General features: G+C 55.9%; 5 protein-coding genes across 5 annotated transcripts; 1 reads left to right on the top strand and 4 right to left on the bottom strand.

Moving 5' to 3' along the window:
• Window positions 1–2,606: 2,606 nt before the first annotated feature.
• MFIFM68171_01457 (HpcH/HpaI aldolase/citrate lyase domain-containing protein) lies at window positions 2,607–3,822 on the bottom strand (the record flags this gene model as incomplete). The annotated part of the gene is made up of 3 exons (XM_071056879.1): window positions 2,607–2,863; window positions 3,046–3,720; window positions 3,777–3,822. The coding sequence occupies 3 exons, from the start codon at window positions 3,820–3,822 to the stop codon at window positions 2,607–2,609; spliced, it is 978 nt and encodes a 325-aa protein (XP_070912980.1).
• Window positions 3,823–4,212: 390 nt separating this feature from the next.
• TVP23 (Golgi apparatus membrane protein tvp23) lies at window positions 4,213–5,055 on the top strand (the record flags this gene model as incomplete). The annotated part of the gene is made up of 4 exons (XM_071056878.1): window positions 4,213–4,303; window positions 4,387–4,432; window positions 4,514–4,797; window positions 4,901–5,055. The coding sequence occupies 4 exons, from the start codon at window positions 4,213–4,215 to the stop codon at window positions 5,053–5,055; spliced, it is 576 nt and encodes a 191-aa protein (XP_070912979.1).
• Window positions 5,056–5,797: 742 nt separating this feature from the next.
• On the bottom strand, window positions 5,798–7,132 carry MFIFM68171_01455 (uncharacterized protein; the record flags this gene model as incomplete). The annotated part of the gene is made up of 2 exons (XM_071056877.1): window positions 5,798–6,726; window positions 6,787–7,132. 2 exons carry the CDS (start codon window positions 7,130–7,132, stop codon window positions 5,798–5,800), a joined length of 1,275 nt encoding a protein of 424 aa, XP_070912978.1.
• Window positions 7,133–8,729: 1,597 nt separating this feature from the next.
• Window positions 8,730–10,013, bottom strand: MFIFM68171_01454 (Hepatocellular carcinoma-associated antigen 59-domain-containing protein; the record flags this gene model as incomplete). Its single annotated transcript, XM_071056876.1, has 3 exons — window positions 8,730–9,010; window positions 9,063–9,496; window positions 9,565–10,013. The coding sequence occupies 3 exons, from the start codon at window positions 10,011–10,013 to the stop codon at window positions 8,730–8,732; spliced, it is 1,164 nt and encodes a 387-aa protein (XP_070912977.1).
• A 1,863-nt stretch (window positions 10,014–11,876) lies between these two features.
• On the bottom strand, window positions 11,877–12,815 carry MFIFM68171_01453 (uncharacterized protein; the record flags this gene model as incomplete). The annotated part of the gene is made up of 1 exon (XM_071056875.1): window positions 11,877–12,815. The coding sequence occupies one exon, from the start codon at window positions 12,813–12,815 to the stop codon at window positions 11,877–11,879; it is 939 nt and encodes a 312-aa protein (XP_070912976.1).
• Between the last annotated feature and the right edge of the window lie 1,323 nt (window positions 12,816–14,138).

Below are 14,138 nucleotides of genomic sequence, written 5' to 3'. Positions count from 1 at the left end.
GGTCCAGAACGGGATAGCGTCATAGGTCCAGCGCCCCGTCCGAGTACTCGGTGGAAGGGTCGATTGGTCGGAGTGAGGCTAACTTCGGATCGCGTCAGATCTCGGTCGGAAGGTATGAGCTGCGCTCTTTGTAGAACGCATTTGCATTACTAAAATGCAGCGATCTTCAAGTCGTCCCATTTTGCGCCGACCACTGTGGTAAGCATCCACTTCCCCTAGGTCCATGGAAGGACCATGGTCTCGCCCATCAGGGGCGGCGTCAAGGAGAAAGCACGGCCGCCGATGCAGGAAGGACTACCATCGGCACGATAACCATGTGAAGGACCACACGAGGAGTCCGCAGGGAAGAGCACCACGCGTGTCCAAGGTCGACGGCCCCTTACGATATCCGGAGGGCAGCTCAGATCCTCGTTGCAGGGAGAAGAATGCCCAATTTATCCAGTCCTGGTTGCAACAGACGCAATCCTGTCACTCTCGCCTCCCCGACTCAGACCGCGACGAGATGCCACCACGGCTCTCGGGGCTAACTTGCACTAGAGTGGATACCGGCAGATGCAGAAAGAGGTCGAGGTCCCCGTCCGAAGCCGCTTCCCCGCCCCCGGGGGGAGCTAAACGAGTCCGGGATCGGTTCGAGAAGCGGGCTCGACACAAGACTCGCGGAGACAAGTATGAATACAAGGCACGCGTCGACGGTGCAAAAAGTTCGGATTAGGAACTCCGAGCAAATGGCAGGACAAAAGACGCTGTGCGGAGACAGGACGGAGTAGTTGAAGGCAAAACTAAGGTTAGGAGGTCCAAAGCTGGAACAGATGCAGAAGGCTAAGGGATATGCTAGGAGATTTCACCGTTACCGGATTCACAGGGCTCCAAAGTCATGCCTGGTCATATACTTCGACGAGGTAAGGAGCTTTGGCCACGACTTGTGCGGCCTGTTGACAGAACACAGCGAGCAAGTTGGTTTCGAGGGCCAACCACAGCGTGGGCCACCGCACACGGGAAACGTTAGAACACCATGTCTCGCAGCCAAAGCTCAGCAAGAGCCAAAAGGAGGATAGGGAACTCGAAGAACTCTCCGCCTTCTTCTCACGGAAAATATCGAACAGGAGCGCTAGAGCTGAGCATGACGACTCGGAAGATCGCAGAAGAGAGCTGCGGGATACCCCCTTCGACACCGGGCCCGAGCACAGTCGCAGCCACAGCCACAGCCACAGCTACAGCTCTAGCCGCGGTTTCGGTCATGGAGGCCACCAAGGTTACAGCCCGTCGCATTGTTCAAGGGTATGTTGCAGAAACATCGGCATCGGTAGCAGAAGGGAAGGTGAGCTCCATGATCTGATCTCCCACCCGATCCTGAGCCACGGTTTAGAGCCTGGTGCTATAAGCTGGCCAGGGAGCAACCCGATAAGTACTTCGGCGTGGTCAATACCATATAATGACAACGTTGCGGCAGACGAGTCTGGGTCTTATCAGCCCAAGGCACCCCGTTCCCGGAGGGCCGCCACCGCCAGCCCAAGAGACGCTCTCCATTACGGCAGGACAGCCGAAGAGCCAAGTGACAAAGGGGGCCAAAGTCATACAGAAAAGCCTCAAGTCATCAAAAGAGTAATTCTCAGGGACGCTGGATCGCAGACGGACCTGGCTCCCAAGACAGAGCATCGACCTTTGCGACAGCAAGTGAAAGCACCAAGCGGGTATTGGATGTCGAATGACCGGCCCTTCAATAACGGAGGGAGCTATCACACAATCCAATTATCCAAGGAGAGTATGCAGGAACCCACGAAATCCCCCAGCCACAGAGAGCTCGGAGGTTTGTCTAGATTGAAGCCGAGGGAAGTCCGGTTCAAAACAGGGGCTGGCGCGGATGCTGAATGTGATGGAGGTGATGGTAACATGCAGGGGTATCTGCCCGAGGGTGACCGCTTGCTTATTGATCACGAATTCAGGGATCCTACGTTCATATCGGCTTGTCGACCTGATCAAACTCTCGGGTTGGGCTATAACGAGACCGAGGGATTCAGGATTCCGCGAAATCACCGGACCCTGCGGCAGACGCTTCAAGCCAACAATACACTGCCGTGTTGGACAAGCCGACATTTCAACGGGCACGAGGACTCTCGCGAGACCCAGGCTCCTCATCTCGTCCGAAGAGAAGCGCTTGCCGAGACTCTAGCAGACTATATCCGACGAATAGAAGGGGAAGCATCAGCGGCTTATGGCGAAATTGAGGAGCCCTGGGCGGAACAATCTGTCGGAGTCAGCTGGGCGGACGACCCGATGTCGGGATCGCTTAAGCTGCCGGGAACTGCCAATTTTGGGGATGCGGATTGTGAAGCTATGGTTTGCAATAGAAATTGGTTTCCTCGGGATGCCTACTTCCCATCAACTCCATTTCCTGACGAAGCTGGTACCGGCTATCCAGGTTCACTCCGAGGGCTGGAGCCCTGCCTCATGGAGGAGCAGGAAGTGGGCCTTGCGAGGCTTTGGCAGCAATGAACATGTTTAGGTACTAGGATCCCCGTTAACATGATCATGACCATTAATTATGGGCAGTTCTGGCCGCCGAGATATAGCCATCAGGAACAGTGTCTTGTCATCGACGCTCAACGTTACTCGGGCTCTTGATCCCGCCACTTCTGCTTGATGCCATGGACATCAAACCCGCACCTTTCTGCTTTGGTTACCACGGCGCGGGCCTTGCCGACCACGGGAGCGTCGATCATCTTCCCGTCCAAAGTCCAGGCGCCTCGACCGGCAGCGGAAGCTTTGTCGTCGGCGATGACGACCCTGACTGCCCACTCAACTTCTGCCTCACCGGGCCCGAACATGCGCTGGACAATTTCTACTTGGCTGGGATGAATACACTCTGCGAAGCCGCAGGGCTAGTTAGCGTTACCTTGTCTATTATCATTCAAAGCCTGACGTTGGTTGACTGGCAGCTTCTGCATTATCGGAGTGAAGGAGAAAGAAAAAGGGGAGGGCGCCGCCGGGAGGAGGGAAAAACTATAAAAAAAAAGAGAAAAAAAAAAAAGAAAAAGGAAAACCCACGCTTCCCATTGAACCCCATCTCCTTCCCGTTCCGGCATTCCTCCTCCAGCCGCTTGAGCCCCTCGGGACCTTTATACGAGGTGCAGACCAGGTCGATGGTGCTGGGCAGGTCAAAGGCGCGGGCTGCGGTGGCGATGGCGCTGCGCGCGTAGAGGAACTCGGCCAGGCCCGGCGTGCGCGTCAGCGAGAGATCGAGGGCAAAGTCCTCGGCGGCGAAGATGAGGCCGCTTAGGTAGGGCGACGCTGAGCAGATGGCGCGCAGGTCCATGACGGCCCTGGCCGACTCGACGAGCGCGATGAGGCGGATCGGCGGCGGCCTCCCCGGCGTCGGGGAGGACGGGGCGTGGCGATGCGGCGCCGTGTGCCGGAGGACGTCGGTCACGAAGGTGAGGTCCGAGGGGCTGTTGACCTTGGGGATGACGAGAGCGTCGAGGGCGGGGAGCGAGGCGAGCGCGGTTAGGTCCTCTAGCGCGTACGGCGTCGAGACGGCGTTGATGCGGGCGGCTAGTTCGCCGATGGAGCCGGGCTTGGAGGTGAGGGAAGCGAGGTGCTCGCGGAGGGATGTGCGCGCGGCGGTTTTCATATGGGGGGTTACGGAGTCTTCGAGGTCATAGGTGATGTTGTCGGAGGTGAGGGTCAGTGATTTGGTGAGCATCTTTTGGGAGGAGGCAGGGACTGAGGGCGTTAAGTTAGTAAGGCGTTGTGGTCACTTAGGGGGGAGCGCACAGTACCATAGAGCAATGCGCGCCGGAGGACGGATGAAGTTGAGGCTGCCATTATCATAGGAGTATATTTCATGTGTAATTCGTTCACACTGGCGAATGGAGTTGAGCCTGCTGACTTTCTGTTCCGGCAATTGATATGCAATATGACATTACAAATAAGAGTAGAGGTTTTCAGAGACGCAATGGAATTAATGTCAAGACCAGGAACACGCGGACGCTTCACCAATTGCTTCGTTAATACATGAGCTGTAAGTGCCGACAGAGTAGTGAGAGGGGGAAGGGGAGCTTCGATGTACTGGGGTACACAGAGGTGTCGGGCCGTATCAGCTGTGGGCAACTGCCCACTGATGCTGACCACGTAATTGCATCAACTGGCAGCAAACATTCTGAGGCTCTGGACGGAGCTGTCTCCCAACCACGCAAATCGTCACTCTCCTGAAAAATGGATCAGACACAGCCCGCGCCGGGCTCCCTGAGCTGGCGTCTGAGCTCGCATCCGATAACGCTTCTGACATTTCTGGGCTTTCGAGTCTGTAAGTGCTTTCTTTCGCCCTGCCTGGCTGTGCGGCTTTGCCTCTTGGGACCTTAGTTACTGACGAGGAACCCGCTCCAACAGCTAGTCTGCTAGTCTACCTCTTTGGCCTGCTCTTCACGGACAACATGTAAGGACAGCCGTCGCCAAACGTGGCTCCGAATGCGATATGCCCCGCACCCACGGACAGCTTAGCTAACGACACCCAAAGGGTCATGATCTTCATCATCACCATCCTCCTCCTCGCCGCCGACTTCTACTACCTCAAGAACATTGCTGGGCGCCGCCTGGTCGGTTTGCGCTGGTGGAACGAGGTTGACCCGTCGACGGGCGACTCGCACTGGGTGTTTGAGAGTAGCGAGCCGGGTACCAAGGTCATCAACCCCACCGACAGCCGCTTCTTTTGGATCGCCATCTACGCGCAGCCAGTTTTCTGGATTGGCCTTGCGCTCGTGGCCATTCTTACATTCAAGTTTATCTGGCTGCCGCTTGTCGGTGGGTTTCTCCCCGTTCTAGCCCCCCACCCCTCCCTTTTCTCTTTTATGGTCAAGCCACATGGGAGAAACTGAACAAGCTAACTGTGATCTTCACATTGCAGCCATCGCGCTCGTCCTGACGATTACCAACAGCCTCGCGTTTTCGCGCTGCGACAAGTTCAGCCAGGCGTCGAATATCGCTGGGAGCGCCTTCAGCTCGGGCAATCTTGCGGGGAACATTGCGAGCAATATGGTGGGGAGGTTCTTCTCGAGGTGAAACAGTATGCACTGATCATGCAGGTGATTAAGGACAAATGGTGTCAAGGATCTAGAGTCAGAAGTTTGATATTCTATTCTACCACGACGCAGTTTTGTTCAGGGCCAGTACAGGGCTTAGTGTAGGATGACTGCTTTTAGAGTCTAGGCTTGGTATGCGATGGCGTTCGGAATGACGAAGTGTTGTGGCGGACCATTTTAGTGTATGATTAGTAGGTGCAATCACGGGCGTTTGGGCACGGGGGATGAATTTGTCATTTACCAGTTGACCTCGTATCTAACCACAGCATGACGGCTGGCGTGCCATGAGAAACTGTCGAAGCGTTGACTAGAGGGAAATAAAATTTCTTCCCAACGCCTCTTGGGCTCGCTAACATATGTACAAACAAAGTCGGGCCATCTTCTGCCTTCCCGCCATACCAGACTTGAGGGAGCTTGGACCATATGAGAGTGGTTCTCCCACCATGACGTCTCCATCGCGCCTTCATACGGCCCCTAATTCAAAGCTAGCACCAAAAGCGGAGAGCGGGGGGTTTGTCTGTGCAGTGTCGTGAGTGCCTATAGAACGAACGACGGTCCAATGCCTTGCGCAGTATTCCCTCCCTAACACCATGAACCGAGATGAACTCCGTAGAAGTTCCCAGGGTAACTTTAAATAAACGATGGAACTTTGCGAAAATACGGAATAGGAAGAGAAAAACAAAATCACGGAACGCCCCTGTTGAGACAATTGAGCTGACGACTCAACGTCTTCCTGCTTGCTCGATGGCGGCGTCCAGCTGCCGCTCCTCGTCTTCCAGCCTCCGGATCTCCTCCTCAGTCATGCCCTCCTCCACCAAGTGAGCATACGGCGTCGTTAGCGCGCGCGGCGTCGCCCGGCCCGGGGTAGGACTTGGTATGCTGATGCGTGCCTCGTCGGTCTGAGTGACCGAAGCGGCACGGGTGCTAGGTGTCCCGGCGCCAGCGCCGACGCCGACGCCGCTCGGGCGATCTGAGTACGGGGTGAACGACCGCGGCTGATCCTGCGGGTGTTGACGATGCAGCGCACCAGCGACCACGGTGGCTGCCGGACCTTCTGGGTGGGGTGCGCCGGCCGCGGCACCCCCATCGTCGGAATACGGTGAATGCGGTGACGCGTCGGCGTCGGCGCTGGCTTCCTTCTCGGCTATCAGATCATCGGCGCGGTTGCCGGAGGCATACGAGCCCACGGGCAGCAGAGTCTTCTGTTTCTGGTGCCGGCGCACCAAGAACCATACAAGCGCGAAGACGACGGCTAGGCCAACGATACCACAGCCAACGGCTATGCCGATCACGGCGCCCAATGGTAGCCCGCCGCTCGCGCTTCGCCCGGCAGCCTCGCTGGGGCTACCTACGATGGCCGTCGAGGTACTTGTACCGGTGCCGATACCGGTACCGGTACCAGTACCGCCCGGTTGGCCAACGGTGGGATTCGCTTGGTGGATATTTTCTGGTCTATGACTAGAATCATTTCTGTAGGTCGCGTCGTTGGACCGGGCAAACTCGGCAATGCGATTGGGGTCGGCGAATGCGAAAACTCTGCTGTAGCTCTCGCCACCCGCCCACCTGGCTTCGAAAAACAGCGGCCTCTCTGCCCTGCCTCGGACGAGGTCCTGAGTGATGGTTACGTTGCCCCCCGACTCGTTCGAAGAAACTATCGGGATGTGTCAATATCATCCGCCGATTTGCATCACGGAAGTCAGAAGATACCCACCAACGAGCACGCCAGCGCCCTGCTGCCTCTTCATGTTCTCCTGGAGGTCTTCGGATGGTGTCCCTGAAGGTAGCGGTTCGGGAGGATTCATACTGTCCTTCGAGGATCCCCATCCATTTGCGACTAGCTCCGACACCCCCCCCTCAATGTCCTGCATTAATCTGATTTCGTCGACCGTGATGCCCAAAGTGATCCATTCAAATACCCGTGGAGTGGCGTTCAATTCGAAGATTGCCAGGCCGTTAGGACCGTGGAGATTTGTAAACGTGACGTGATTTTGTCCATTTGTGGTCCCCAGCACCAGGGCAGCCGCCACCAGCCAACACCTCCCCGCTGGTATCCTCATAGTCGCCGGTCGGCAGCTGTGCAGCCTTCGAGGCGTCGCCAAATCTCGAGGTTCGTGTTCTACCGTTCAAAGTCGGGGGATCATGGCACGCCCAGAGTCTTAAAGGTTCGGTCGTCGCTGTGGTTATGGTGGGCCCGTACGCTTTCTCAATGCGGACTTGTCGTCAATCGCGCGGACTAGTTGATGAACGGAATGGAAAAAGTTGTCGACCTTCGGTGGATTGAGGAGACCGTGTGTGGGAAGAGCGACAAGGCTCCGTGTCAGCACGCCCACACACACACACACCACATACACAGAGAGAGAGACAAGACACCCAGTCACAACACGGTACTCGGCCCGACCCCAGCAAGCGCCCAGCTGAGATGGAAGGATTGCGCACTCGCTCCAACCCCAGCAGTGCCACTGGCTGTTCAGGGCATAGCCAAAGGCTGGCGAGGCGCAGCTTCACCAACCAGACGCGCTGCTCGACAACCCACACCTGCCCAAAGTGGCACGACGTCTCGAGAGCTGCATGGTCTTTTTTTTCTTTTAGTCCCCCAACCTGACAACCCCACGCACATGGCAGGGCCGAGCCAACGCTATTGGAAACCTGAGCGAAACGGCCGTTGGCGTCGGGACTGTGAGTTAAGTTATATACACATACAGTGCACAGCTATGAAATTGCAAACAAAAAGCCGTCCCATCTCTCGATTTGCATTTTTTTTTTTTTCTTCCTTCGCTTTTCCTTCTCGGCCAGCTCAGTCCATGACTGGATTGACGTGCTTCGAGTGTTGCACAGCACGGAGTAATCGTACGCGGCGTGTGATCCGCAGCTGGGGCCAATCCTTCTCCCTCCCGGAACCCGCGAAAGCCCCTAATATAGTATCCGCACCGTAATCCGTCCGCCATACATTATGCCGAACGCTGGATAGGCACCAGACGTGGCGCTCGGGGTTATCCCGCTGCAATATAAGACAAACCAACTCGTCAGCAGAAGGACGGACTGTCAAAATTGCCGCGATAAGTACGACGCTATGCACGGTTATTGCTTCTAAAAAGAACGCGGGGAACACAGTGTCGATGAGCTTTGCGCGCTGCGGGGTCTGGTTGTCAGACAAAGGACCCCGGTGGCTGAGCTGTTTCCGGCCCCGATCTTCTTGTCATAGTTATAGTGTACACTAGTGTGCATCGGATAGTTTGGTTGGAGAGGCTGATCTCGGGGTTTTGGCATTAATCTGCGGGTTTGGCACTGGGCTGACTGTCTTGGCACCTTCCAGATCCATTTCGGTCTCCGCCATTCTCACCACGTGATTTCTCCATCGTCTGGACCCCCATGGATGGCTTTCAGCTCCGAAGCGACAGATGGCGCTGCACGACATAGGTTGCGGTATGTTGTGCGAACATGTCGAACAACAAAAGCATCGTTGTTTTGATGGGATGATAAATTTTGAAACGCTGCCCTGGTATGAAATCCTGCCTATCCTGCAAATCGAGTGGGCCACCCAAGTCTGGAAGGATTTAGTCGCCGGCTTTGGCGCCGGATTCGCAACTTGTCCCGAAATTTGGCCCCAGAGTGTCAGTGAGCGCCAAACGTTGGCGGCGATGTTTGAGAGCCGCATCATTTCCGCTTGCTTGCTTGCTCCTTGAGCAACAGATCCCGCATGGCTGCTCTCGCGTTGCGGCTGCCGCCCAGCTTCGGCCCCCGGAGAATCTCTTCGGGTTTCTTGACACCGGGTTTGGTGTTCTGCGTCCGGGTCCGCCTCCGGTTCCGCTGCGCCATAGCTTCCATAAACTCGCGCCGGAATTCTTCGGCGATCCGGTCGTCGGCAGCACCGACGTCCTCCTCGTCTAAACCAGCCGCATTGGCCGCTTGCTCTGATTGCATGTCGTAGACGTCGACTAGAGGTCATGATTAGCTTGGTTGTCAGCATCGGCGAGGTTGGTAGCTTACGTCTGTTCTCACTCAAGAATTCCTCGACGAGCTGGTCTCGCTTGATATCGTCGCTTCCCCGGCGATTCCTTGATCGCAGGGGTTTTCCATCTCGTCCGACACGAGTCTTCCTGGGCCGTCCCTTGCTCTCCTCTTGCTCCTCCTCGTCGATCTGGCCTTGGAGTCGCCTTCTCGCGCGCTCGGTCATCTCGACATTCCGCGCGCGTGCCTCCTCGCCGAGGTCGATTTCCAGGAGCCGACCTTGTAATACGCGCTGGGAGTCGGCTTGCCGGCCGGCAACCGTTAAACTCGCGCCTGGTTGAACATCGGCTGTAGAGGTAAAGTTGTACTCGAACATCTGCTGCTGCTGCTGCTGCTGCTGCTGTTGTTGTTGTGCGGATGCGCCTGCGGCAAGCCGCTTTCGTCTAGCCAACTCGGATTCTACGTATTCCTCCCTTGCTTGATCAGTCACTGCTCGCCTAAGTTTGCCCCGTTTCTGGCCCTTGGCGTGGGTGCTACTCACATATGCTTGTTGACTAGCTCGCCTGCTAGACCGGTCTGCGGTGCAAAGCGCTTGGAGATACCGCCAATGATGGCTGTTTCGGCGCCTGGCTGTGCCTCTGCGTTGTCGTGAAGGACCAATCTCCGCTCCGTGTTGTCTTCGCTTGCGGCTCTGCCGTCGCCGAGAGAGGATGGCACGGCGCGGAAACCAACGCCGCCATGTTTGTGCTTCCTGGCATTCCGAAGGCGTAATACCTCAGCAACTGAGAGGCCCTCCTCACTCTCGTCCTGCTGGGTGGGCGTAACAGGTGTGCTAATCGTTGCGGTCGGGGTAGTGTCGACGGTATTCTCGCCGTTGCTGCTGATTGTGTTTTCTGAGTCTCCCGGGCGCCGGCGATAAATCTTCTTCTTTTTCCCCGGTCGAAACACCACCTGAGATTGAGGTTCAGATTCAGGGCTGGCGGTTGCCATGTTGTTGTTGTTGTTGTTGGTGGAAAGGATGATGGAGGTGGCGCATCACAAAGGGCGTTGTTGATTAGTTGACGAAACCGCTAGACAGAATCTAGTTCAGAGCCGGGAGGTAACCCTAACCCTGAGAATGCCGCAGCGTACGAGCTAGGCTGTCAAACGCCCGAGATAGCTCCTAACCATGACGTTTTTGGGCCAAAAATACTTTCAATTCCAAGCGACGCATCCTGCACACGGCCAACATACAAAACGTCTCACCCATCAACGTTCAGTCGCGCATCAGCATGCCCCGGGTTACAACCCCACGAATGCAGCAGTATCTTCTGCATTGGAGAAAGTATAAAATCTTCCCGCGTAGACTCGTGTATCGAGGGCTCGAGGTAGAGCACGTATGGAACACTGCCAGGTAGCCCAAAAGAGCCTTAACGTTAGTTTATATTGGTCTGGGCTACTGCATGTTGGCCTCTAGATGAATATAATTATCCCATACCGGCGGGTCAGAGCCCGGCCGAACTGATCGATCCAACCGACCGGCCGGATCTTCCGGCCTGGTCGGTGTAAATCCCGGGACCCACCGATCGACCCGGCCGATCCCGACCCGCTCTACGGACCGCCTCACTTGTCTACCGGGTCAACCGCAACACCTTTTATTCCTTTTTGTCATTCTAGAATATATGAATAGAATAGCATCCCCAACCACGGGCTTCCCGCCTGAATGACAGGTGATGGCGACAGGTGGCCGTTTCCGTGGTCCACATGCACAGTACCATTCAACGTTACATGGTCACGCTCGTCACGTCACCGGATTGAGCACGAGGCCACGGACCGGCCGACATCGGTGTTATTCGCCCCCTGCCTCTTGCGATCCAGCTGCCGTGTTCCTCGAGGCCACGGCTTAGTGCCTTATACGTGGCACGATCGGTATCCGTCCCACCATTCCTGTTGAACCTGGAAATCCGTTGTCAGTATCATCTTTATGTAGCTCAGCATGATGCGATGGACTGAGGGCCAAGTTCTTTCATGTTAAACAAGGTGTTTTCTAGTAGGGCTTAGTATTGCGTCTTAGCCGCCTCGTGAGTTGTTGGCATGCGAAGAAATGTAGGTTCTGGTCAGGGCACGCATGTCATCTGATGTTCCTACCAATATCCTACAGGACAAAGTAACGGATGACGGATGAACTACAGGTCCAACTGCAGCCAGCCAGCCTGCAGGATACTATTTTAGTGTACCGGTCCACGATTCCCAAGGCCTGGCCACTTAACGGCCGTATCTGGCTATGTTAGGCTTCATTCACTCTGGCAGAGATCAGCGAGAGCACCTAACTGGTATTACGAAGCATTGCGAATTGCAAAAGCATGGCAATGTTTACCGCCATTCGTTCAGAAAGGCAGAGGGAGTATCTCGGAACTTAAATCAGGTAAAAAGAAAACAAGGAAAAAAAAAAAAAAAAAAGACAAGGAGTAGTCTGTCCAACGCCGGTGCACCACTCGTGTTTTCCAAGTCATGCTTTTATGTAAATGTTGTCCCGCTGAGGACAGCAGAGCACGCGGCTTCGGTCCATGTACCCCTTATCCTTGACTGCAGAAAAGACCCACCCTTCTCCCTTAATGTGCCCCGATACAGCCAGCCAAGATCAAGGCAAACCAACCCAAATATCGTCAGAGATAAGCCTCCCGTTCTCCCTTGCAGCCTGCTGAATGGCCACCCTCTCAAGCAAAGCCCACGACCTGCATAGACCCGTGGGCATGCCAAAGCCTTCCGGCGCCCACAAACACCCATGTAGAAATATGTACAGAGAATTTTGTGTGTCGTGCGTACGCGTAGTGCGGGATATCCGCCGCGCCGGTCCCGTCCGGTACTGCCAAATCAGATCCACCCGGCATTCGGATTCGGGCCCGGTTGCGCCAAAAAGAAGTTGGCAAACATGCCTCGGATCTCACCCAGATACTCTTCAGCGCTAAACTTGAGCAGGCCCTTGTTCAGCATCGACTGCTCTTCCGCGTCGACCACGTTGACCTGCTCCTTGACACCGTACTCCTCGGCAATTTCGGACACCTGTGCCAGCTCTGGCCCAAAGGGATGCTGCGATTGCGAATAGTCTTTCCTGTGCTGCTGCGGTTGCTGCTGCGACTGAGGCGTCGATTTTGCGGGGAATGAAGGAGCAGGCGGGGCGGTAGGTCCGGAAGGCTTGGCCCTATGATGCGGCGGCGGTACCGAGCTATGAGACGTGGCTGTGGTGCTCGTGCTGGTAGACGACGATCGCGAGAAGGTGAAGCTTGCTTTTGTCGAAACGGTGCGCTGCGACTGCTCGGACATTCCAGAGGCAGAACGCTGCCGTCCAAGGGTGTTGTATGGCTTCTTCGCGTGAGAGGGCGCGCGTTGGGGAACCACGGGCGCCTCGGGTTGTGCGGCCGGCCTCTCAACGATCTGGCTAGGGGCGGTAAAGTAGGACGACAGGTGGTTCGGTTCCGGAGAGAGGGACCTCTTGGGGTTTGGAGACCTCTTGGGAGACGACTCGACATCAGGGCTGGTAGGCGGGGTCGAGCCGGTCGTGTGACTGTCCGACATGTCGTCGTCAGATCTATGCGAGGAGCCTGTTGAGGATGCCGTCTTCAGGTTGATATCCGGCGCATTATATGACAACATGTTGGTGGTGTGAATGAGCTCGACCGGGCTCGAGATCTTGTGTCGAATTGAACCGACCGATCCCTTTTTCATGTTGCTCCTTTGAGAGGCCTGCTCTAGATCGGCGGTCTGAAGACTCTGCTTGACCCGCCGGGTCGTGAACGCCCTCGCAATCGACATGTCGCCGAATCCCGAATACAGAACTAGATGTGGTTAAGCGACTAGGCGTGGAAAAAGGCAACGCACTCGGGGCCTCGACGACGAAACGAGGACGCAAATGATATCCCGGATTTACTCGGCCTTCCACTCAAGGAAGAACAAGTAGCCGAGGAGCGCCAACTGGAAATCCTAGGCTGACGAATGTAGGGAAGTGCTGGAAAGGGAGAGCCCAAAGCCGGAGAAGTGGGGTTGTTTCCTGAGTGGACAAATTGTTGGGATGGTGATGGTGATGGCAAGTCTTGTGATGCCGTGTGGGTGTGACGTTGCGCTGGATGAGCTCCTGCCCGTTTCCGTACACACCTCTTGGGGAAAGACTAAAATACTGAGCTCCCACGCCCTATCAAAAAGACTCAAGCAAGTCAGGGCGAAATGCTCTCGTCAAGCTGAAAGAAGTTGTCTGTCCGTCTCCAACCACATGACCGAATTTCCGAGCAGTTGGACCAGTCCGTAGAATATCCTCCTGCTGAATGTGACCGGGTTGATTCAAGAGAATTTTAGTTTAATCGGCCGAGAGCAGCGTATTTGTGTATCGAGTCGACCAAGCGGATCAAAAAAGAAAGTCGCGAATAAAAGCAACGATGATTGTCTCCAACAAAGATCCACGAAAATCCGGGTTTGTTGGGGTGCGCGTCGGATCCAGCCCGTTTCAACGGTCTTTGATGCCGTCGATTCAAGTCCGCGCAAAGGCTTTTTGGAGAGGGAACGTGTGTTGGGCCCGAAGGCGATGATGGCAGGTATGAACGCGGTTCGGTCGGCTCCTCTAGGGGAGAAGCGTGCGAGACGCTTGTATGAAAGGAATGAAACTTGCTTCTCGAGTCCAAATGAGCCCGCGATGAGGAACTCTGAGAAGCGCAGTAACGATTGTTGAAGGAGAGTAACGTGGAGGCAAGGGTCGTGGGATGGGACCGAAGGGAAAGATAGGTAGCATCGTCTGGGAGGGGACAAACATTAAAGGCCCTGTGAGTTGGGGAGAAGCACCAACTCTCGGCGCGGGAGAGCCAAGTGAGTGGGTAACGGATACGGCAGGTTTCGCCTGATGTAGCGCGATAGAGGAAGTACCGGTACACCACGAAAGGGGTCTGCCTCCCACGCGGCCTAGATTTCCCAACCAGGGGATAGGTCCTTGTTGATGCATTTTGCCCAGGCCCCGGGCTGCGTTCACCGGACTGGGATCCCACTGGGCCTGGTCGCGCCGTTCTTCCATTGCCAGCGCCGGCCGTCCAACCAGGCCAATGGAGATTGAGGGGTCCCGGAGTCACTGCACCTTTGATCTCCCATCCCCCT

This window comes from Madurella fahalii (assembly GCF_045866475.1).
Source record: "Madurella fahalii IFM 68171 DNA, scaffold_1, whole genome shotgun sequence".
NCBI classification, from domain to species: Eukaryota; Fungi; Ascomycota; class Sordariomycetes; order Sordariales; genus Madurella; species Madurella fahalii.
This window is presented reverse-complemented; position numbering and strand designations above follow the sequence as displayed.